This window comes from Poeciliopsis prolifica, unplaced genomic scaffold (assembly GCF_027474105.1).
Source record: "Poeciliopsis prolifica strain line A6 unplaced genomic scaffold, Auburn_PproV2 SCAFFOLD093, whole genome shotgun sequence".
NCBI classification, from domain to species: Eukaryota; Metazoa; Chordata; class Actinopteri; order Cyprinodontiformes; family Poeciliidae; genus Poeciliopsis; species Poeciliopsis prolifica.
The window spans coordinates 539,312-563,308 of record NW_026562468.1 but is presented as its reverse complement, the minus strand read 5'-3'; the positions used below and the strand labels follow the sequence as shown (position 1 = coordinate 563,308).

Genomic DNA, 23,997 nt, shown 5'->3' with positions numbered 1-23,997 from the left:
TTCAATTATCTCAGAAATGTCTTTCAAAGTCACATGTGGCAGGTGTTTCTGCTTTCCATTGTTCACTGACTACAGTCACTTGTGTGAGCCAGAGTCCCACAATGCTCTAATTTGCTGACCTTGGATATAGCAGTCAACCAGATATTTTTTTCCAACTAGTGGAGCAAATTTAATTTGCTTTTCCTTTCGTGGTGTGGCTCGGACAGTACTACAGGAAGTTGTTGAGCATTGATTTTTATGTACAACCCAGTGTTCATATTGACATCCCTCTGAGCAATATAACACACTCTTACAAGATGAACATTGTCTCAGTCTCACCTTTAACCCGCTTGCACCACAGTGTGCACAGTGTTGGGGCACTGCTGATGACATGGTCACTCCCTGCCCCGCTGGGGTAACCCTTGCTCGTTTAAAGCACTCCCTCTGAATTGGCCGGATCTCCTCATTCTGCAGCCAGCTGAGAAGTGTTCACTGCTGCCACACCTGAAGCAGTGAATGCAATCCTCCAGATTTTCCTGTTGGCAGGCGTAGCACCTCCTCCTCGGCCGTGGTGAAGTGGTGGAGAGGGGGCGTTGATTTCCATATCTCTGATTGGGTGGGAGATGTTGCCCTTGGGGTGGTGGTAAATAATTGTCATGTGTTGAATGGGGTTGCAAGTAGCTGTATTGCACTGGAGTAGCTTGATGGTAACCATGATGCACTGCAGGCTGGTGTGTCTGTGATGAGTTGTGGTAAACTGGTGCTGATTGAGCTGGTGTGCAATCTGGTCCTGATACTGGGTTTGGGTGCTGCCTCTGCAGATAAGAGGACTGCTGCATAGACTCTTTAATAGAAGACACTTCAGCTTTCAGATCTTTAAGCAGAGTCATGTTTGCTTTCATCTCCTGCAGTTCTGAGAGAATATCTGTTTGGCTCTTGCTGTGACTCGACTGACTTATTTTGTCCCTCTTCTCAGTGGTGGTGTGGTCAGACTGTGAACAGTGACAGATCGCTGTGGTGCATGCATTTTTTTTTCTCCTGCCTCTCACTTTCATAGGCACATGCAATATTTAATTTTTCGAATAAAAGTTAATCAGTAACATCAGCTTGTTCTAGAGATGGCTGAAGGTCACGTTTTATGTTATCATTCAACAAACCAGTCATAACTGCATGGAGAAACATGTTCTGCAATAGCACTGGATCATAACGTAAGCCTGACTCTGACTCTTGAGATGCAAACAGAATCTTCTGTCGTAGATCTAGAGTGCGGATGAGAAAACTCTGAGGGGTCTCCTTAATGCTCTGTGCTTCTGATGACAGTTGTTTATATAATTCTGTTGCACTTTTTTCCTGATAATGGCAGCGCAGTATTCTTCTCAGAGTGGGGAGTGTAAGGTTGTTTTTTCCCTCTAGGTAGCTCCGTAATTGCATCCCTGGGACAATGGCCCTTATGACAGCATCAACAATCTCAGTCTCTGGAAAGCCTTTGAGAAGGCCATGTTCAATTTGTCGTGCGAGACTGGAAAATGTGAGGCGATCCTTTTGTCCTGGGTCTCCAATTTGTCCAGATATTTTGAATTCTTTGTGCCATACAGCAGGGGTCTGATGTAGGACTGAAGCTGGAATTTCAAGGCTGGACATTGGAACTTTATGTACATCCTCCTCGTGAGCATGTTTTAATTGGAAGGGTACATGAGACTGAGAGGGTCTGGTTTCTGTTGATATACTGCCCAGTGTCTCATCATATTCATTCTGTTGTTCGTGTCGTGTTACTTTAAGTTCCTTTACTTGGATAGCTGCAGCCTGAACTTGGAGTTCAGTTATCTTATCTTTCAAGCAGAGAATCTCTGACATTCCCAAATCCTCTAACTTTTGGAACTCATCACTCTGTAGATGATTACTAATCATTAAGATGAGCGATGTTCTATTCTTTCCTGTCACATGTTCAAATTTTGACCCAGCAATGGTGAGAAAATCACACAGTTCTGTTAGGCTTTCTGCTGGCAGTGTGCACAAAAGTCCTATTATCTCCGGCTGTAATGCCTCTACCTCGGTTGACCCCATCTTCGTTATGGTAGCTGATCAGTGTTCTGTTGTAGCAGTATTTTTCTGCTAAACCTTGGTTGCAGCACTCCTGGCACCTTAGGTTAACCTCAGATTACTTTTGCCCTCGGTTGCAGAAACTCAGACTGCCACACAGTTGTCCAGCAGATGTCGTCGGCATGGGTAAGTAAGTTAAAAGGGAACTGAATGAGAGCTGGAGATGTCTGGTCCTAGCAGAAGTCAAACTTTGCCTCACTCAATCCCAGAGGTGCCTCCAAAATGTTACGCCTCTATAAAGGGGAGTAATGAAAACATAGACACAATGTTACTCTTTGCATGTCCGGTGTTATAATTTCAAAACAGTTTCAGACATTACTCTGTTACATTGAACATTACACACATTCTAGTTATGCCGACACAGTAAAACAAATCAAACACACACAGTAGCCTACGCCGTTAACCAGGAAGCTAAGTATAGCATAGCAGCTCTTAAACTAGTTATCAAAATCACCGCAGCGCTCTCTGTTAATTAAACAAACATCGCTATAACAATCACCACAACATTCTCTGTTCATTAAACAACTATCGTGTTAGAGCAATTTCTTATGAGTTCGAACTTTACCTATAAAGAGGAGTAATGAAACACGGACACAATGTTACTCTTTGCATGTCCGGTGTTATAATGGAGCATAACCGTTACGTCCCCCTACATTCCAACAGACAAAACAATCGAGCCCCGAACGACCAACAAACTCTCAAAACATTCGATTCAAAAGGTTAGACTTTTCAAGAACCACAAACAAACATAGGCGGAAAAGCAACAAAGAAAAGTAACAGTAATAAAAGTACATTTCTTTTAACTTCTTTAAGCTTAGGCTACCTTTTGTCGTATCTGTACCGTTTATCTGCCTGTAGTGCTGAACTTGAGAGACCAGAATAATCGATCGCAGATCATTAGATCTTGTTTTCCTTTTTCGTTGTTTGAAATAGTTTTATAACCACTACACATGCACTATATACCATTAATGATTTATTACCCTGACCAAGTAGGTATAATTTTAATCTCTTTGAATTAGATAAAATATTGACAGTAAATTCACACTTGCAAGTCAAATCAATTTGAGGAAGACTCAAGATATAATATTTCTATTCATGCCCATGATAAGTGCACGTAAGCATGCTAAATGGGTCAGTTCATGTAAATGGAATAGCCACAAGGTTGAAGGTTTCATTGGATACCTCAACAAAATTACCTCAACAAAACTCATAATCAAGCTAATACTGCTGGCATGTACTGATTTAGCTTTCAAGGATGATGTGACTCCATGAGTCTTTCAAGAGGTGGAGAACCAAAACCGACTCACTATGAAGATTATCCTCCACCTCCTTATCAAGAAGTTCAGCAGAAAAGTCAATTCTAAGCGCCGCAAGCACAGCTGACAAAGCCCCAGTGTATTTAGACAGGTAAAGCGAGGATGTCCAAGTGTAAACATTCTACACATCCTTCAGATCTAGGAAGGTTTTGCTCCAACATACAGCATCAGACAACAGGTTAGACAGGAGGAAAATGCACTCAAATTTCTTACATCGCCGCATATGTTTCATAATGTTTTTGTGATGCCTTTTTGCAGTGGGGTTAGAAAAACAAGTAGAGGTTAAAATTATTTTCACACATTAACAGTTTATGGGTCAAAATGGTGTGCCTTTTTCTTCGCCTCGTTACGTCAGATTAATAAAAACCTGACAAATTTACACAACGCGAAACCGGCAACCTACAGTAAGTCTGTCTGCTGCAGCTGTTGACTGAGTTTGTGGCTGCAGTGCAAGAAAATTGAATTAGACTGAGTAAAATGTGCAATATCCATATGTTTGATAGCTCAGCCTGGAGAAAAATATAGGGGTTTTGCATGTGACAGTGTTTTTGAAGACTTCTGAAAATTAATTAACCAGTTCCTTTTGAAAGAAATCTCTGCTTAATGGGGATCTGCACCAAGTCTAATGGGGCGATGCAAACAGACTTCAATACCATTTTAGCAACCTAAGATGGAATTGAAGCCTTTCAGCGCTTTTGCTTAGTGCTGAAAGACACGCTGGATGTCTGCGGCGGCAGTGAGCTCCCAGTTTGCCCTGCTCTTTATTCCTCTCCCAGCTCCGTAGGAAACAGCTGAAAGCAATTCCTTACTCTGCGTGAGGATGAAGAGTCCCTGCTCTCAATCTCTGATGTGTATACTGTGTTGCCTAAAGCAAACAGACAAACACACACACAATATCTCTCTGGCTGCACTGGGAACTTGGCTCTGCTGCAAAAGAGATTCCTGCTGCTTTACGTCAATTCTCTGCAGACGTTACCTGAGTCTCTCGTCAGTGCAGCCACAAAGGGGAGAGCACAGCCAAGTGGACATAAAAGCCCACATGGAGAACATGCACTGAAGTTGGGCTCAAGATGCAAATGAAAAAAAACAAACAAAAAAAAAACAAGAAGTGACTGGAAACAGTTAGTTGACACAGGTTGAATGCATATCAGCAGCACAAATTTCAGCATAATTAGGAAGTTTATGATTGAAATGATACAATGCCTTGCAAACGTGGAAATAGCGTTTAATCTAATCCTGCTTCTCTTGAAATCAACAATCATCTACTTTCTTTTGTTCACAGTTAAGATAAGATGATGGTTCCAACACCATGACACAAAGCAGTCCACCAGCTCTCTGTCTTCTTGTCCATCACTGATAAACCCAACAACTGCAGAGTCATCTGAGTATTTCTGGAGATGACAAAAGTCAGACTTGTGCTGGAAGTCTGAAGTGTAAAGAGAGAAAAGGAATGGTGAGAGTACAGTGCCCTGTGATACTCCTTGTTCGACACACAGTTTTTCACTCTTACAAGCTGTTTGTTTAACAACTTCTGGTCTCGCTCCACCCTCGCCAGATTAATTTCCCACTAGAAGATCAGGGTTCTGTCCAGGTGTTCTCAGATTTTTGTATCTACTTCAGGGGTAGTATTAGCAGCACTGATCAGGGTACAGCAACGAAACAATTTGATTGACAGCTGACTGTATTCATTGATTAGATTGTGATTCACGCTGCTGAAAACTGCAAACAGCACTTAGCTTTTAGGAGTTAACGTTCAGCTGTGGAGCATAAGGGGCAGTTTAATGAGGAGTAGCGACAGGAACACATGCGGTAACTTTTGCAGCAGAATGACCGTGAATTAGCAGAACATGGATAATAAAGAAGAGAGAAATGGTGCACCTGTGATCAGCTTTCTGACAAAGCTGTTATTTTGCATTGACAGTGTAAAACACCAGAACCACATATTAACTTGTGATTTGAATTTTATTTTTCATTTGGATTAAAAAATAATAAGAAAGCTTATGAGTGGCTATTGATTTACATCTTTTGATGTAAAAAGATGTGAACCTAAGTCCAAAAGGTTGCACATGTTAAAAGACAAAGTGCCAGAATATAATTACATGTACAGCAAAATAATCAGCTGACAGAAGCTTTAACTATTTGGGCCAGCAATAGATTTCTATAAAGCACAATGAAATATCTGGGTTTACTTTGGTCTATCAGAACCAGAACCTTAAGGTTCTCCACTACGAGTGTCGCTCCAAACATCAGTGGAGTTAGCCACAACTTTGGTGGCCCTGAGGTGCAAACCACTTCCAAAACTGACATAGCACAATTACAAATACACAGCAACATTAACGAAGCACTACAACATTAACAAAACGGAAAGGATATGTCTCACTTGAAGACCTGAGAGATCGCTGAGTGGACAGCAGTGCGTTTGAACTGGAAGTTATCGCTTGAGCGGGTCGGCCCGTTGTTGCGATACGTTATAGTGTCTGCCATAGTGAAGGTGGCTAATTTGCCAGCAAGCTAACACAAATAAATGGACCGAACTTCGTAAAGTGACGTTCTGCAAAGTATTTTAAATTAATGAATGTTACTGACACAATCTCTCACACACTTATATATAGGAATAAAAAAAATAAATAACATTAAAAAAAAAAAAAAAATAAGGATGTTTCAAACTTAATTGTTTTGGGGCACAATTACATTGGATACAGCTGATTCTGATAAATCATTTTTATTGATGAACACACAAACACACACCTTTACAGTGTGTATTCATGAACAAATTAACACAATTCCATAATTCAATATGTATTTTCTATTTCAAAACACGAATAAAAACATAACTTCATTTAAATTTTTAGGCATTTTATTGTAAAGACAAACTTTGATAATGGTTGTCAAACTTTAGCTACGTATTTTTACTTTAAAAAATATTTATTACATTGTAATATGTCAACTGTGCAATAGAAAAGTGTGAACAAAATCTAACAGTTGAAATTATTTTTAATTTCTTTACATAAACTGTCATAATTACCTAACACTTCAAGTTGAGATATTACACTTAAAAAAACACAAAAAGTGAAAGAAAAAAAAGTGTACAGTACATTACAATTTTTTTTTATATCACACTGGCAACACAGAGACAGGCTGGGGTTCAGTCTGCTGTTCAAGCTGGGAACAGTTTGGTGACTGGGACTTCTGAGACATCTGGCTAGCCACAGGTTAAAGCGAGTGATAAAAATGATCTAACAGTGAAGTAGACAATACCTCCCTGATTCATTCACATTCAGGAAAAAAAAAACATATCTTCACCATATGGGGGCATTGACTTAGCATCTAAACACAGACAATGCGGAGATGAGCTGTGAAACATAAGTAAACAGCTCCAGATCTGATCTTTATGGACCTGTCCTGATAAAATCCCTCAGTCTTCACGCTGCTCTCTGGATTAATGTACTTTCAGTCCATTTCAGGTTCGCTGTTACATCAAACAAATTATTGTAACCTACATAAACTATAAGAAACATCTTACAAACTGACATGCCTTAATGTAACCATGTTTGACAACAGACAAACAGCGACCTGTCCTGCGAACCAAGACAACAATAAATAAATGACTAAGGCGCCTGTTTCTCATTGCCTCTCCCTCTTTAGAAAAACAATGCAGTATGAAAAAAGCTAGCTAGGCTAAAAAATAATCAGAGTAGTTAACTGGGCCAATTTAGTTACAAAGGAAACATTTCTTGGTTGTTTAGAAGTTTGTTTCACCATGGAAATGCACAGTACTGGCCACAAGTCAAGAAATTCTGCTTGTACATTTACATTATTATTAAGTTTACTGCTTACCTGTGAAAGGTTAAGGCACTTTGTACTGTAAAACCGTTGAAACGAGTCCACGCAGCATGTTTCCTCCACTGCTACTTTCAAGATGGCGGTGACGTAAGTAGGAGTCAGCGTATACTTATCATGCCTATTGTCCAATCAGCGATTTCTCAGGTCTCCAAATGGGACATACTCTTTCCATTTCGTTTATGTTGTAGTGCTTCGTTAATGTTATGTTTTCGAATTTGTTGAAGTGGCTTGCACCTCAGGGCCACCATACACGACTGCTGGTGGTCCTGATTTCTTACTGAGACGTGGACCAGCACAAGTCTCTCCAAGACTTTCATGATGTGGATTGTCAGGGCAACAGATTTATAGTTTCTGATAGTTTTCTTCTGTACTGGAACCAAGCAGGATATCTTCCATAACAGAACCTTCTCTTGGGTCAAGCTAAGCTTTAAGAGATGTTGCTCTGCAGCTTCAGAACTTCAGGACTCTGGAGCTGACACCATCTGCAGCCTTGTACTGGTTCTGCCTCTCCAGCTGCGGTGCAAATCTAGAAGTAATTACGTTTTTTAGAGAGAGAAGCTTGTTTTTTTCTTAGCTTATCTATCTCATTTTATACTGTCGGGACATAGTGACACTTTAGTTTTTTTGTGTTTTTTCTGTGTACTCCAGTAGCCAATAAGTGATATTTTGTTGCCAAATTCACTGTTGTGTCTTTGTGCAATGACAATAAATTAAGTCCAGGTCTAATTTATTGAATGGGTCTGTAAAACCCAATGACGTTTGGAGCTCAAAATGTAAAAGTTCACTGGGTGTGAATACATTTGCATTAATTGCATTGATTTCACCAAATACAAGCATGGATTTTGCGGAGTGATGATGCTCCACCACAACTCTTAAAAACCTAATACCTAAATCCACACAGTAGCAATATGAAGCCGAATGATTTTCTATCGGTTCTGCAGAGCCAGTATTCCTCACCGCTATGGTCATTCATCATTACCATGAAGCCTGTCAATTCTATTGGGCATTAACCATGAATGCATTTTGGAGAGCAGAATTATTGAAAATTAATTTCTGACCTAATTCCTCTAGTTGGAAATGGCAGCCTGGCTCGTCGCTGCTCTCTCCAATTCCAGATGGCGTGACGGCATGAATCAAAATATGCTTCAAAAAATGCTGTTGTGAGTTGGAAAGCTCTCCTGGGCTTAACTCTAAAAGCCAGAGGTCAAAATGCCACTTGATCTGGGCCCTATGATTGAGTCCAGTATCAAATCAAAGGGGGCGTGTGACAAAGGGACTCTAAACACTGGAGCTCTGTGTCAACATATGGCCCATTCCCTAATCTGATCCCTGGTTAGGGATCAGATTTGTTTACACATCCAAAAGGAAAGTGGAAGAGATACAAAGAGTCTGAGCTGTCAGGACCACTTATATCAGATTGGTGTGTAAATACAGACTCCCCTGCCCCCCGGAAGACAGCTGTGTCATTGGGCTGGACAGGACAGCACAAAGAAGCTGCTTTCTACTTCATTAGCACCAGGGATGTGCAGTGAGGTTCATTGCTGGTGAAGCACCGACTTAATCAGAATCAAATTTACAAATATACGGAGATTTCGTGCATGTGGACAACGCTGGATGGCAAAAAGAGTTACATTCTTTTATATGTCATCCATAGCCACGCTGCTGCCTAGAATAATTTTGTTAACTCAATGAAACTTAAAAATGTAGGTATTATTAATTTAGTGTTATGCTACACAGTAAACGGAAAACCCTTGGAAGTACAACTCGAAACCACTTCTTTCTAGCTCTCTCTAGCAGCCATAGCAACTGACACCAACGCAACTTTATGTTTCAGGAATTAACACCAAAAACACTCAAATATTTCCAACATAAAGAACAGAACATTCAGTGCATTGTAGTAGATTGTTTTTAGACTTAAATTTTATTTTGCAATTATTAATAAGTGATTGCTTTGGTAGATTATAGTTACTGTTGCTATAAGCTAATCTAACAGCGGTATGCAGGTAATGTTTCTTTTCTGCATTTCTGCACTCTCGGCAAAACGCACTTTTCATCAAAAAACTTTAAAAAAAAACATTTATTGCCATCTTACTTTTACTTATATAAAGTCCACGTGCTGCTCATTCTGTACAAAAATATCAGTTCATCCAAAACCAAGTCTACCCTTGAAACAAGTGGAGAAAAGATGGCAAAGAAAACAGAAAAGGCAGTTCGAGCAGAACATCCATAAAGTCTGTCTTTTCTTGTATACCACTTTGTTTGAAAAGAGCAGCTACCCTTCTGTCTTGTCGTTTGAAGTAAACCTTTCAGCTCTGCCACTCCTGACTACAAGTCACCGATCAGCACCCATGTCCACAACCATCTGTCAGGTTACATATATATCAGATTTAGCAGACAGTAAGAAAGGAGGTTGTGGAGAAAAAAATAAAACTCACAGACAAGACTTCCAACTCTTCAATTGAAATATCAATTGGCTAACTGGTAAAATCATATGCACGATATTTACGATTTGATGGCGAGCCACTTAAACCTTCTGACTGATGCCATTCTTCAGACTCAGCCAAGACTAATGCTATTCAATCTGTCAGACAAGCCATTAAATTTAATTTGGCCCATTTATCTACCCCTGCGCTCTAGACTGAGGTGCTCTGTCTCAGAAAGCAGATCAAGGAGAAGAGTAGGACGAGGGGGAAAAAAAGCCTGAAACTCGACCAATCAAAAAGAAAAAGAAAAAAAAAAGAGTGTGGCAGTGGAACCAGGGTAAAGAGAGAGAATCATATACTGAGACTTTAGCTTTAGTACTCAACTGTTACTGGTTCAAGTCCTGGCCAGATTATCTTTGTTCCCCCGCCCTCTCACATGTCTGACCACTGTCACATAAAAGCCCCAAAATGCTTTTTTTTTTTTTTTTTTTTTAAATGACCAGTCCCCTGCTGTGGCACAGAGGTGGAGCGTGCCACCCACAGACAGAGGTCTTGATCCTTGACAAGGCTGTCGAGGGTTCGAGTCCTGGCTGTTGACCTTTGTCACAACCCACTTTTTTCCCGACTCGCTATCAAATGGATGCTACAAGAACCAATAAAATCCTTTCAAAAATAATCAAATAAACATGACCAACAGCCTATTCCTCCTGCAAAACTGTGCAATATGTTTCATCTAAATCTGCTCTTAATCTAATGACATTGGAGTTCTGCACTTCTGCTGTAGCAGTAAACACCATGCCAGCTTAAACAAAGGATGTGCAGGAAATAGCAGCCCATTATTAAACACCCTGGCAGGAGCAAGAGTTCACAAGCTATCACCTTAGTGTGGAGAAAATGCTACAATGGCCTATTGGCACTACAGAAATTAAGCAGAGATTTGATAAGAATGGGAAGTGACTTCAAAAAGAGAAGCTGAATTAAAAGCAGAATGAAGATGGTGGGCGAAGACAAGCTGCGTTCCAACTTGCCACTCGCTGCACCATGAATGCTGGTGTTTAAACTGGCTGAGAGACATAGCTGAGATGAAGCGATTAGAGAAGGTCCAAGTTCAATCCCTGATAATGGTAAGTGTCTTTTCTGCTAAAGAGCCCTGAGACATTAACAAAGAATGCAGCTCACTAACAAATGAGTTGATGTCTCACTCTCCCAGAGGAGGACAGCAGGGTAAAAAAAGCTCAAGTGTCCTTGTAAGAGCCATATGATTGAAATAAGCAATTAATGTTGTGGCAGGAGCACACGGCTTTCAGACTTGGGTGGTGGGTGTGACTTGGGTGGTGGGTGTGGAGGTATGAATGGGAGCCTTACTGGCATGCTGGCTTTGTATGTATAGGGAAACGGGTGCGCAGGTGGTGGTCATAATTTTTGTTGACCGTGCTATAATGTCGCTTTATTGTTGGCATCATTGTATGGTTTAGCTTGGTCAGTATGTGTCAGTCCTGTAAAGTCTGAAGTTATGGCAGTCAAAGTGGAATAAATCGATGACTGCAACAACAAAGAAGCGGCCTGGAGTGTATTGAAGCACGAGTCTGACAGTTTGAAATTCACCGAGTTAACCCAGTGCGGCCCTCTACAACACTGTTAGTTTGCCACACAATTAGTCCTTCTGAGTATCAATGTGTTGTTAGACAATCATGATGGTGTCTGGCACATACAATAGCCAACTATATGATTTCTGTTTACAGCTCTACATATGGACTATTTTAAGTGTGTCCACAGAAGATTTCAAGTGGTAGTCCTGGCAACAAAAAAATGGTGAAAACACCCAAGGGCAACTGTGGCTCTGTGGGTAGTCATCTTCCTCCTGTCACATGTCGATGTGCCACTGGGCAAGGCACTTAATCCTTTAACTTGCCTACCGATCTGCGTATTTGTGGACAAATGTGTGTGCATTTGGGAGTGCGAATGTGAATGTGACTCCAGTGTGAAGTGTTTTGAGTGGTCAAAATTATTGGAAAAGCGCCTTATACGTTCAATCCATTCACTTCTTTTAGTTTTTCCAACTGTATGACAAAAATCTGTCTAGATCTTGCAAAAAAAAGAAAAAAAACTCAGCTGATAAAATAGTTTTCCTACTGCTGTCTGATAGGGGCATTTGGGGATATAAAAGCAAAATGTACATTTAGATGAAGCTTGGATTGCTTGCAAAATTCTGCACAAAGCAAACTTGGGCTCTGCATCCTAGGTGAATTAAGGAGGATTATCAAACTCCTTCCTTTCAGCAGGTGTTAGACACAACAACCAAGGTTTCCCCTGGTATACTGGAAGCCCAGTGAAGCCCCACAAGGCTAAAACTTTCTTGATTTTTTTAAAATTGTTTAAAACTGCTTTTTTTTTAATACACCAGTAACCCTGGACAGCAGAGCAGAATCATTCCGCAAAGGCAGGTTTATAGTTGTTGCACTGAACACGGCATGAAGCTGGTCGTGTGTAGAAATCACACCATTGCATCTTGGCTGTTGTTGCAGCTGGCTCTGAAATTTATCTCAGTGTGGTTAACGACCTATTTCTCACTCAAACTGGACAATTTGCAAGGCGTTCTTTTAGAGAAGCTTCACCTACATTTATATTCACCCCCTGTGAGACAACATGTTTCTTTGGAGAGTACGGTAGGAGTCAAGTTCAAAAGCCATCTCATTTGATCTGCTTGTGCAAATCACAAATATAACCTATACCTAATCTTGTACTTTCAGGGGTGCGCATTGTGCATGCCATGCAGTGAAGATATATATTTCTGAACAAAAAATTATGTGTGGCATGTATTTTGATACCTCACACACGCTGCCCAGTGCGTGGCTCTGTGTCTGCGGTGCAGCTTGATAAATGTTTATTCATGTGTTCCCGGTCAGACAGTGCGTTAGTGAGCGACGGTTCAGCCCATGGAGGAGCTGTCGTGCTCTCCTCAAAGTCACGCAGAATGCTGGGGTTTTTGTGTGCATGTTTTGTTTTTTGCAGTGCCGTATAATGCTTCAAACTGCGCCATATCAAATGTTGTTCCAGTCAGACTCAGTTGCTACACATAGCCGCACAGAGTACAGAGGAATTTAGCCCGTAATGCCATGACTACCAAAACAAATGTTCTCTGTTTGTTAACATTTTAACTGCCAAATTTAACAAAAAACTCTACAGACACAAAATGGAACAGTTTGGTCTCTACTAGTGCAACATAAATTAAATCTCCTTATTTGTGTTTCTGTATCCAGAAGAGAGATGTGCAGTGCAGCAGGTCTAGCTAGTCTGGCAGGGCCAGTCCAATGTCGTATGAGGACAGAATTTGATTTACGGATCCCTGTTGCTAAGAACATCAGCACCACTTACTGCGTTTCACCATAGATTTAATAGAATCTGGGAGAGGGAGTCTTGTTTAATTTGTCGAGTCTAAAAGCAATCAGTGATAATTGTACTTTACTGAGATATATCTGTGAGCAAACAGAGCTCAGACTCAGAGCTTAAACTCACATTATCAGACTGTTGCTATGGTAATAAGCACAAAAAAAATCTATGAAAATTGTTCTTGCCAGATCTTCAAAATATTAAATTTAAATGTTATACAATTCAAAATATTTTTATTTATTTATGCTGAAACCATTAAATCAAATTTAACAGCATTGATATTCTCTCTATTCTCTCCACTCACCCTGCACACACACTCTTCTCTCTCCTGCCCTCTGGGAGGCGTTACAGAAGCTTACGGACCAGAACCACCAGGCACCGGAACAGCTTCTTCCCCACAGCTGTCACGCTCCTGAACGCCTCCTGACACAAACTATAAGGTCTGTACCCCCCATCCCCGGACTGTTCCCCTCACATACATGATCTGTATACAATCTTTATATAATCTGTAAATCTAATCTGCCATTACTTATCCTGTATTATAAAACAACTAATATATATATATATATATACAATCCATTTTTCATATTCCTGTATATTCTGTATAATCTGTGTAATTTGTATAATATGTACATAGTTCTCATATTGGTTTATATTGTACAAAACATTTATAGCACGTCATTATTCTCTGTTTATATCTTGTACAACTGTTTATAAATATTTATATCCTGTTTTATATTATTTCTTAGATGCAAACTACATTTCGTTGCTTTGTACATGTGACAGTGCAATGACAATAAAGTTGAATTCCAATTCTATTCTAAATGTTAACTTTCTATACATGTGGTGTGTGTTAAAAAAATAGCTTTTATGTGGCCCCTGAAGGCCTGGGGTGCTTTAAGCAGGTGCTGAATTAATTTGGATTTAACAAAACTGCAAATAATTGAATTTAATTAATTTTTATTTTAATTGCACTTTTTATTTGCTGGTTTTCAGGCTATTGTGTGTTTAAATAGCATTTCACTGACAAACTTTCATCACATAATTACCCAGTAATGTTTTTATATTTCTTGTCAACATATTTTAATATTAAAACGTTTTTTTTTTCATGCAGAAAAAAGTGCTCTTAGTGTACAGTGTTATTCTTACTTTTAGTTTGTATTTGTGTTTGTTTTGTACATTCTTTTACTTGCCAGTTACTTTGCTGCTGGTACACCTGAATTTTGTCACTAAGGAAAAATAAAGGTCTATTCTATTTCAGCACAAGTTTCAATGTCCAACAAAGGTTTCTCAAGATTCTGAATAACCTATTGTGAGAGCCCTTTTTTTTTACAACACCCAGCAAAAATGTAGCAAGCTCCAGTGTCCAAATAATTTTCAGTTATCCAGAAAACATAAAAGATGGAAAATCTGCCTTTGCTCCACCACTAAAATACACAGAATCTCCAATAATTGAAATTTGCATTGTTCTTGCGATTAAGCAATGAATTATTCAAGCTCAACTCTCCTGACACCCAAATAACAGGAGCATGGATAAAATTTTGATCGAAAATAACTGTAACTTGTGTAGATTTCTTCTTTGTTTATTTTCAAGAGAATTGCATACAGAGAGCTAAATCCAGGTTAAAATTATTACAACATGGCACACTGGTGTGTATCCCATATGGCGCTGACTAGGGGTTGTAAATAATGATGATGTTTCCTTCTCCACAACAAGGAGGTGCAGAAGCCTTCTACATCTGATTATATTTGTCGTACAGATAGATGTCACCACAAAGTCAACTAAGCAATTACGGGAAATAATGCTCATAAAACAACCATATTTAATGCCCTTTTCAGGAGAATAAGTAGCTCTTTTTATTTACTTTTAATAAAGTATGTCTACTGTTAGTCCTAACTCTACATAAGATAAAATAAGTAAACTCACCAGATTCCCCTTTCTGTTCCGTAGAAGGACTCAGCTTCGACCACCATGGTGTAAACTTCAGCAAGCGATTTATCTCATCATCTTCAAACAAGTCAGCTCTGAAAAGACAGAGATGTTAGCAGTCCCAAACAACAGAGAAAATAAGGTTGGGATTAATAATCTTTACTCACAAATAATGGTCAGAAGAGAAAGCCAATGTCTCTGCCTCCAGCCGAGCTCGACGTCTCTCAGATGCCATTGTTTCCTCTGGGTTCTTGACATCAATCACGTCACTGAGTTCCTCCTTCAGGATATTCAGCATCACAGAAATATATTTGTATAAAACCTCCAAATGTAAAATTTGGCAATGTTTCTCCGCGAAACCAACCTGTAATCGCGCAAACACTCCAGACCTTTGATTAGCAAAGCCGTATTTCTGCATGGCTCCCAGCTTCTCTTCAGATTGATCTGTGTAAACTTCCTGTTCCAGCTGCCAGTCAAACTCTTCTTCATCCTCCTCCTCACCATCTCCTGTGGTTTCACTGCCTGTTTCCAGAGATCAAGGAGTCCAGTTCAATCCCTCAACAGTTAAATGTTGCAGCATTTACCTAAATTCAAAGTGACTCACCAGCACTCAAATCTTCCACCAGAGGTTTTGCTGATCGGGAACCTTTTGGTGCAAGGAGACTAGTGAGCATTTGAAGCCCTCCAAAGTGCTCCCCTCTTGTTTCCTTAGGAATCTTCAGTGTGAAAACACCTACAGCCAGGAAGGTAAATTATAACCCTTTCAGAACTCAAAAGAAATAAGATTCAAACATCCAGGATACATTTATGTAAGCACACTTCCAGGAAGATTGCTTGTAAATTAAATATAGCATAAAATGATTTTGATGTCTTGGTAGAGATACGAGGTGACGTTATTAAACAGAGGATTTCCAGCTTGACAATATAAAGTGCAGCGAAGTTGCCCTCCCACCAACACTCTTTGGTGTGGATGCAATTACTGAAGGAACACAATATATTTCAGTTTCTACAAAGTGTTTGGAAAATGAGAGCAGAGGAAGCATAGGTATGTAGGGATCTGCTTACTTTTGAACTATATTTACTTTTATATTTTGACATGTCTGCCATTGATTCAGGCTGCGACAAACTGAGAAAGAGCTAGATTCAGCAGATAAAGTTAGGTTTTAGCCATCATCATTGCATGCATTCATTATGCTCAATGGATGCAGGTTGGCAAGCTTTGGTGGAATTTCAAAGTTTGATTAAAAATAAAGCTCCATTAGGAAAACAAATGGCTATTGTTAATTTAGTAATAGTATCAACACTAATTACAAATCTAGAATAGAAATTAAAGCTGCAGTAAGCAACTTTTTTAATTGTATTTTTGACATATTTGTTAAAAATGTCCCTATGTCATGACAGTATGCAGTATGCAGTGATCCAACTGCCATTTGCAGAAATACAACTAATCAGAACCAACAAATCAGAGCCAGGAAGACGGTCTAATCACACTCGTATACACAGTGCTCACACAGTTTCCTTAGCTCTCTGCTGTGAGACAGCTCCACCCCCCACAGCGGTAAAAATGACCACCGCTGAGTAAACAGTTTTCTGCGACATTAAGTTGTTTTTCCAGCACCAGTTTTCCAATGTTCAGGTAAAGTCCATAATTTCTGAAAGTTGCGTATGCATAAAACATATGTAACTTTGCAAATAGAAGCTACAATTTTTGCATATTTTTTTGGGGGAATTACAAAAATTACACAATTACAATACTTTTGAGGATCTGTTTTTTTCTTTTTTTGTATGTAAAATTTAAGAATCCAATGGGGAAGCTATTTTTTACTCACTTTAAAACACACTAGCTCATTTAAAGTAGACTGCTTATATAACTAAAAAGGTCAAAACTAACTGATGAGTTCAACAATGTTGCCACACCAAAGAGATGGTCGCTTTAAAGATCTCTTAAAATTTCAATGGACCCAAGTGTTAGAGCTTGAACCAATTTGCAAGAGAAGGTGACTAATTGCTTAAGAATGGAGAGCCTTTGAAGCGGGAAGTTAATGATTGCTCATTAGGAGACTAAACAAGGACACTCATTAGCAGAAGCTTTATTAGCAAACATTGCAGGCTCATACTGACATTTTGTTAGCTGCAGATATGCTGACACTTGGGTAAAAGACATGTCACTGAAGAAGAAGACTGACACTACTAAACAAATGTCAGAAACAATTATGTGACACTAATAGTCAAATACATATTATATAAAAAATAAAAATAAAATACATATCTGATAAAAAATAAAAATAAAAGTCACATATGGTCTGGTAATGTGTGATTCATTATCAGATTTTTGTTACCCCAAAAGCAGATACTACAGATTGCCCCCAACTAGTAAGGTAACCATTGTAGCATCACAGAAGGTTACAGTGAGCATTTAAATGAGTGGAATAACATGATCAGTTAAGTCAATAAAAAATGACTTATTTACTAAATCAGCCATTCAGCCTGGGGATAAGACAGTGATGCCACAAGGATTAATCATTAAAAGCAGCCAAAGCCCTGTTCAGAATCTTGTTGGAATGTAACAAATATCAACAACAGTGGTTAAACAAAAGCTTTGAACTTAGGCTGTGCATTAAAACTTTACTTTACTCTGCCCCAATGCACTAAACGTGCATTAACACCAGCCTTGTTTAGTTTGCTTTAATCAAACTCTAGTTTGTTACCCTAGAAACTCCAGTTCTTTTGGAGAAGCATGAATGCTCTTTCACGGTTCGAATGCATATGTGAACGCCCAGCGGTCTGGAGAAAGCTCCCAAAGCAGAAAGTTGACTATAGCACAGAGCATTCTGGGTAAATACAACCAAAACAAACAAGTGTGTTACTGGTAGCAGGAGAAATGATTTGTGGTCTTTTGCCAAAAGACAAAGAAGTCCTACAAGCACTAAAATTTTACACCACTCCATTTTGCAAAGAAGGAAATTAAGCTCGGTGTCTTCTTCAGAGGGTTTTGTGTTGTTTCCTTCAGTTGTTCTTGGTGCAGCACCACCAATGGTGAGTGGGGGAACAGTTCTTTTATTTGGTTTATTTGACAGTGCAGTGAGAAAGCAAACTGAAAATTTAACAAATGTTGCAATTCATGTTTGGCTTTGGAATAATCTGAGCAGAGAAGTTTTGAACAAGCCAGAAATGTGCAAGTCTTTCATGACTGAAACGTATAATTTCAAAAATGACTCTACCCACCTTTATCAATGTCAAATGTAGCCTTTTCTGTTCCATCTTCAATAATTCTTCCAGGAAGACTTAATCTAAAATTAATAAGAGTTTGTATTTTAGAACCAAAATCAGCAAAACACAAAAAAACAAACTTAAAATCAATCACAGCTGACATTACATGCAAGTTATATTTGAAGCCTGTTTGCACTGCAGGGTCTGGCCTGGCCCTGTCCCATTGTTTTGCATTGAGAAGAGTACGATGTCAAAGGCGACGGGACCTTCATGTTAATCATTCCTGATAAAGCTGTCGAGGCAATCTACCCAGAGACTGTGGAGCAGTTTTGCTCTTGGTTGTTCCATCCAACTGATTTGGTACATGATTGTCAGTGAAGAATCTGATGGCAGCATTTATCTTAAGCCCAGTTCACACTACAGGATTTTTTGGCCCGATTTTGCCCTTACGACAATCTTAGAACTTTCTGAGTTCTAAGATTGTCGCTTCCGACGATCGCTTACGACTGATCGGGTCCAGTCGGTGCAACGTCGGGACCGCTTTGATCTAAAATCAGGGATATTGAACGTGTTTAATCATCTTGGCTCATTCATCACAATGTCTGTGGTGTTCTCCCCACAGGGAGCAAGAAGGAAGTCTGTTGAATGTGACAAGTAGCCAATCAGAAATGAAAGATAATTATAAAAATCATTGCACAGAGTACATCTGGTTGAGAAGCGCATTCCAATCTTTGGTTGAAATGGCGTATTTGATTTTATTCTGCAGTCATAGTACAATTTTAAACAATACAAAAAGTTTCAATTAAAGGAGCTGGAATATGTTAAGCTTTCGCGATCAGTTGGGGAAAAAAAGGATAACTGCCATCTGATTTTCTAAAAACAAATATGCAGGAAATGCTTTCTTCTACTTTAAGCTGCTCTGGTGTTTCAGGCATTCAGTTTTCTGAAACATGGAACAGTATATATATTCTACAACATAAACACAGCAAAAAATTATAAAATTATACATAAATGGCTAATTAAACGACAAAACCGATTAAAACCAGTTTTGCATGAAAAACTCGCTAAAAGAAAAAAAAAACTCACCTCCATGTTGCGTTGCAACAAATATAATCCTTGCTCGCAATGTCTCCAGTTTTTTAATCCAAACTTTGATTTGTGGTTACACTTTTTTGGGTTAACATAAGTCCGCAAACTAAAGTTACCACTTCAATGTCGTTGTCCATGTTTGTTCGTATCTGGAATTAGAATGTCTTCGAGTGAAACCTCACACTCTACAATCGAACCCGTTACACCTACGATTTTAAATTGGCTAGTGTGTGGTCTCTCACGTTTTCAGAATCGGCCGACTTTTCAAAAATCGTGTAGTGTAAACTGGGCCTTATCCTACTAAAAAAAAAGAAAAAAATCTTATCTGAGTGTTCTGTCTGGTTCTGCTGAACTACCGCTGTGGCTTGTGAGAGGAGGAGTTACTTCTTTTTGTTAGAAAAATTATATATATATACAGCTCAAAAAAATAAAGGGAGCTCTCAAACAACACAATATAACTCCAAGTAAATCAAACTTCTGTGAAATCAAACTGTCCACTTAGAAAGCAACACTGATTGACAATCAATATCACCTGCTGTTGTGCAAATGGAATAGACAGCAGGTGGAAATTATTTTCATATTTATTTCATTCATTCAGATCTAGGATGTGTTATTTGAGTGTTCCCTTTATTTTTTTAGCAGTGTATACATAATTTATTATTATTATTATTAATTTTTGTCATTAATTTCATCCGGATTGCAAGCATTTCTGTTGCTCTGAGCATTTCACTGGCGGAGCAAATATTCCTGAAAGATAAGTTTATAGTTTATGCATTTAAAGCAGGGAGAGCGGACCAATCGCATCACTGGCACCTCTGCGCGTTGAAGCCAGCGCTGCTGCTGCTTGAGCTCTTAAGCATGCCTCCTTAAGCGAATCGAGATACATAAATACAAAATTGAACAAAAAGAAAAGCCAATGCACTTTAACTCCATAAATACAACTCTGTTATTTCAGACCCCTTGTGAGGAATTATTTTTCTTTGACGAACTCCAAATTTAGGTAAGAGTTTAAAACCCACTGTTAGCTCTGGTTGCGCAGCTCTCTGTGAACAGCAGAAATAACCTGTTGTCACGTTTTCAGATGTGTGCATTCAGGGATTGGTGAGAATGATTTATCTTTAGGTACAAACAATTATGCGCCGTTTACATCTCAATACGCCGCCCAGCGTGTGTGTCTGTCTTCCCTGAAAAGTTTAAGTCTGTGTTCCCGATCAGCCAGAGCGTGAGTGATTGACGAACCAGCGCTAACCTCATCATGCAGGTTAAGCCTGGTGAATAGATTTTGTACTCGTCTTGTAGTGATGCATCACTGTTTTTTGACACTATTGTATTTTACTTTTTTTTTTTCATTTTTATTATTATTTTTTCAGTTACACAAAGCATTAAACCATTTTGTCCACTTTGTCAGCAAGAGTTTATGTGCATGGTCATGGCGAGATCTAAAAACTCTTCCCATAAACTCGAGAAACCAAAACAGTTTCTGTGGCGCTTATTAAAAACTCAAAAGACACCAAATGGAAGAGTTACGAAAGTCACATTAGCAGCATTACATTAAATCTTGCTCATCCGAGCGCGCAGTGGAGTGGATTTAACTCATTGTGCAGGGCCAGTACAAGACTGCATGAGACTTGGAGCAGAATTTGACTTTGGGGCCCCTCTTCCTGCTAAAAATCATCAGCACCTCTAACAGCTTCTGCGTTAGATTTAGTGAAATCAGGGCGAAGGGGAGTAGTTTAATTGGCCGACCTCTCCAGCAATAAATTATAATTGCAGTTTACTAATTTGTATTTGTGAACAAACATAACTCAAGCTCAAAGATTAAATCAGAATGTAGCTGTAGTAACAAAACAATCTAACTATGAACAATATTCGTATGCTGAAACCATTAAATCTAATTTAGCAGCCTTGATAATCTCAATAAATAAATGTTGCATTTATGTATCTGTTCAAATATTAACATTTATGGGCCCCTGAAGGCCTGGGGGTTCTTATGGAGCCGTTGACTTAATTTGTAATAAACAGCCCAGTCCTACCTTGTTCATTATTACCTCGAGTAATATTTTTACTTTTTCTGTCTGCTTAACATCTTTTAATACAAAAACACCTAACCCTAACCCTAACCCTGCCCCAACCACTGGGCTTAGCAAGTTTTCAGAGGTCATTATTATCATTTACATACTTACAGATAAGAATAGATTATGACGCCTCATGTTAAAATAACAGACATATAGTCAAAATGCAAAATAAATGCTCCTCTGACCCAGAGATCCGGAAGCGGACTCTGTCCCGCCCCTGCACCCATCAGCAACTCACTCCAAACCAGCCTTGTCTGGCCAGCCTGAATGGAACTACAGCTCTCTGGGTTGCAGAGAGAAGGTGGGACTGGAAGTCCTCGTGCAGAAATACTCGCCAGGCCAGCTCAGGTCAGCCCGGGTCAACTGTGCAGTGCAAATGGAGCTTTAGTAAGAATATATAAATGTTAGGTGAACTCACCTAAGAAAGTAGGGCTTTGCATAGAACTTGAAATCTGTCCCATCGATAAACAGGTCAAACTCTGATGTTCTGGTGTAGGGCACTCTGATGCAGATGGTAAGATAATCTGGATCCTGACTCAGGTCAAACGCAGGAGTGATCATGATGTAATACCGACCTGCAACGTGAAGACAGCAAGAATCATCAGTTCACTCATTGCATTCCAACTAAAGACAGCAAGCTTTTAAAATAGCACCCAGCTCGCCACCTGGTGGAGGACGCAGTTGTTGACAATTTGGTTATGTGGAGAAGACACGTGTTTCTAACAGACAAGAAAGTAAACAAAACTTATGTGTAGCACAACAGCACAATACATTAAAATAATATGTTTTCTAAGGAGAGTGGTTTACTTAGTAGACGTTCTTCCCAATACCAAATACATATTGGTAACTTCCAAAACTCACATGAAATGAGGTTTAATGTACTGACAAAGGTTTGAGCCGAATCATTTTTTGGACTAGTATTGCAGCGTATAATATTCAACACATTTCCCGTGCATTAGCTTTACCATAAAAAGCACAACATTCTCCATATGCAATAGTTCATTTGGCAAACCTGAAGCTGACGGCTTAAAATTACTTTTTAGCGTTGAGTATTTATAAATAAATAGTTTAATTCGTTTGGAAGTAGACCGAAATTAACCATAGGCCACCAGCATTGTAAATTATTAGATGTTTATCCAAGAAACAAACCATTTTGCCGCGGACACAAAAACTTATGTTAATTTCAATGTTTTTCAAAGGGAGTTCTATTTAGCTGTACACTACAGCTAGCCTTAGCATACACGAAGCTAACACGTGATGTATTTCCTCGTGCCTTTCAGTGGAGCAGCTGAAAGAAGATTTTTGCTCTGTATCGTGCGCTACAGCCAAACTGTTTAAGGACACTGTTACGATACTTAAAGGTATAAAGGAAAATAAATAACTCACCCAAACAAGCTAGGCTATACCAAAAAACTCTCACTGCCGTTTAATCTCGCGTCTATATTTTACCGTAATATGAAGTGTTAAACGGCAGTTCAACTGAGTCTGAGGTATAAACAGGAAGCAGCATCTTTCTAGCGAATGCTGTCAACACACACTAATACTAAAAATATACACACAGAGTATGAAGTGGTGAGTCTTATGCAAGGCATGTTTAGGCTCGAGCAGCACACTGTTTATTAAAACTGCTATGTGTTTTCTTCACTCACTTTCGCACAGTGAGTGAATTTGTTTCTGGATATTTTCAAATCTGCATTAACAAAAAAAATGCATAAATTTAGTTCCACAAGGTTGAAGTTTCAGCTTGAAGTTTACCCTGCCTAACTCCCAACCCGTCATAAATATAGAAAAAATAGATAATATAGATTTTTTTTCCCCCCCGGAGTTTCACTAAGAATAAATATTTTTTAAAAATCTCTTTAGAACGACATGCAAAACTTGTTTAAAATAAGAATGTTTCTTGTTATAACAATAATCTATATGTTATAACAAGATATAAAACTTGTCATAAGATTTATAGCTCATTAAAACCCAAAATGTTCTTGTTTAAACATGTAGCGATACAAGTGTTTAATTGCCAAGCCTGGGAAATAAATTCAGGAGAAATATTTCATGATGAGCTATGTTCTCTTTCTAACAAGATACAAAACTCGTTTAAACAGGATCGCTTCTTCTTGTAACAAGAAACTTGTTTTATCTAGAGTTCCTTGTCTAAATGAGAAAACTTGTCATTTTAGCGAGTTTTGCATTAATGTTTCTTTGTGTAACAATTTTGGCATCAAAAATTCTTGTTTATATCTCATTGTAACAAGAACATTTATTATAATAAATCCTAAAACAATCAATCAAATAATTTCACAAATATGCACTACTTTGTTTTGGGAAATCACATTAAATCCCAATAAAATATTCAAAAGTTTTTGAGTAGGCTATTACAATTTTAAAAAAGTGGCAGGACTGCGGAGAAAAAATTGTCTCCAAATACCTGTGCGTGTGTAATACTGGATTTATAATCAGTTTAAGAGTTTTTGTGTGTGACCTTGGACACACACGTGAAACATGATTTATAAACCATTGAAAGATGTGCGTAACTCCGGGTACTTGTAAACATGAGGTCAAATGCATACACTTAAGAAATTGTGAATACAAGATACTTGTACACGACTACTTTTGCAATGTATCTGCAACTTTAGCTGTACGTG

The 23,997-nt window shown here is 38.8% G+C and overlaps 1 protein-coding gene across 1 annotated transcript in view; it reads right to left on the bottom strand.

The window, feature by feature from the left end:
• shq1 (SHQ1, H/ACA ribonucleoprotein assembly factor) overlaps nucleotides 1-22,835 on the bottom strand; it is a 59,650-nt gene extending 36,815 nt beyond the window's left edge. Inside the window, exons 1-7 of the mRNA XM_055022935.1 lie at nucleotides 22,742-22,835; nucleotides 21,774-21,930; nucleotides 18,207-18,271; nucleotides 15,586-15,714; nucleotides 15,346-15,503; nucleotides 15,149-15,261; nucleotides 14,979-15,076 (exon numbers count right to left, since the gene is read on the bottom strand). Coding sequence (XP_054878910.1) covers nucleotides 14,979-15,076; nucleotides 15,149-15,261; nucleotides 15,346-15,503; nucleotides 15,586-15,714; nucleotides 18,207-18,271; nucleotides 21,774-21,916 — 706 coding nt within the window. The 5' untranslated portion in view covers nucleotides 21,917-21,930; nucleotides 22,742-22,835. The remainder of the gene's footprint in view (nucleotides 1-14,978; nucleotides 15,077-15,148; nucleotides 15,262-15,345; nucleotides 15,504-15,585; nucleotides 15,715-18,206; nucleotides 18,272-21,773; nucleotides 21,931-22,741) is intronic.
• Nucleotides 22,836-23,997: the final 1,162 nt, after the last annotated feature.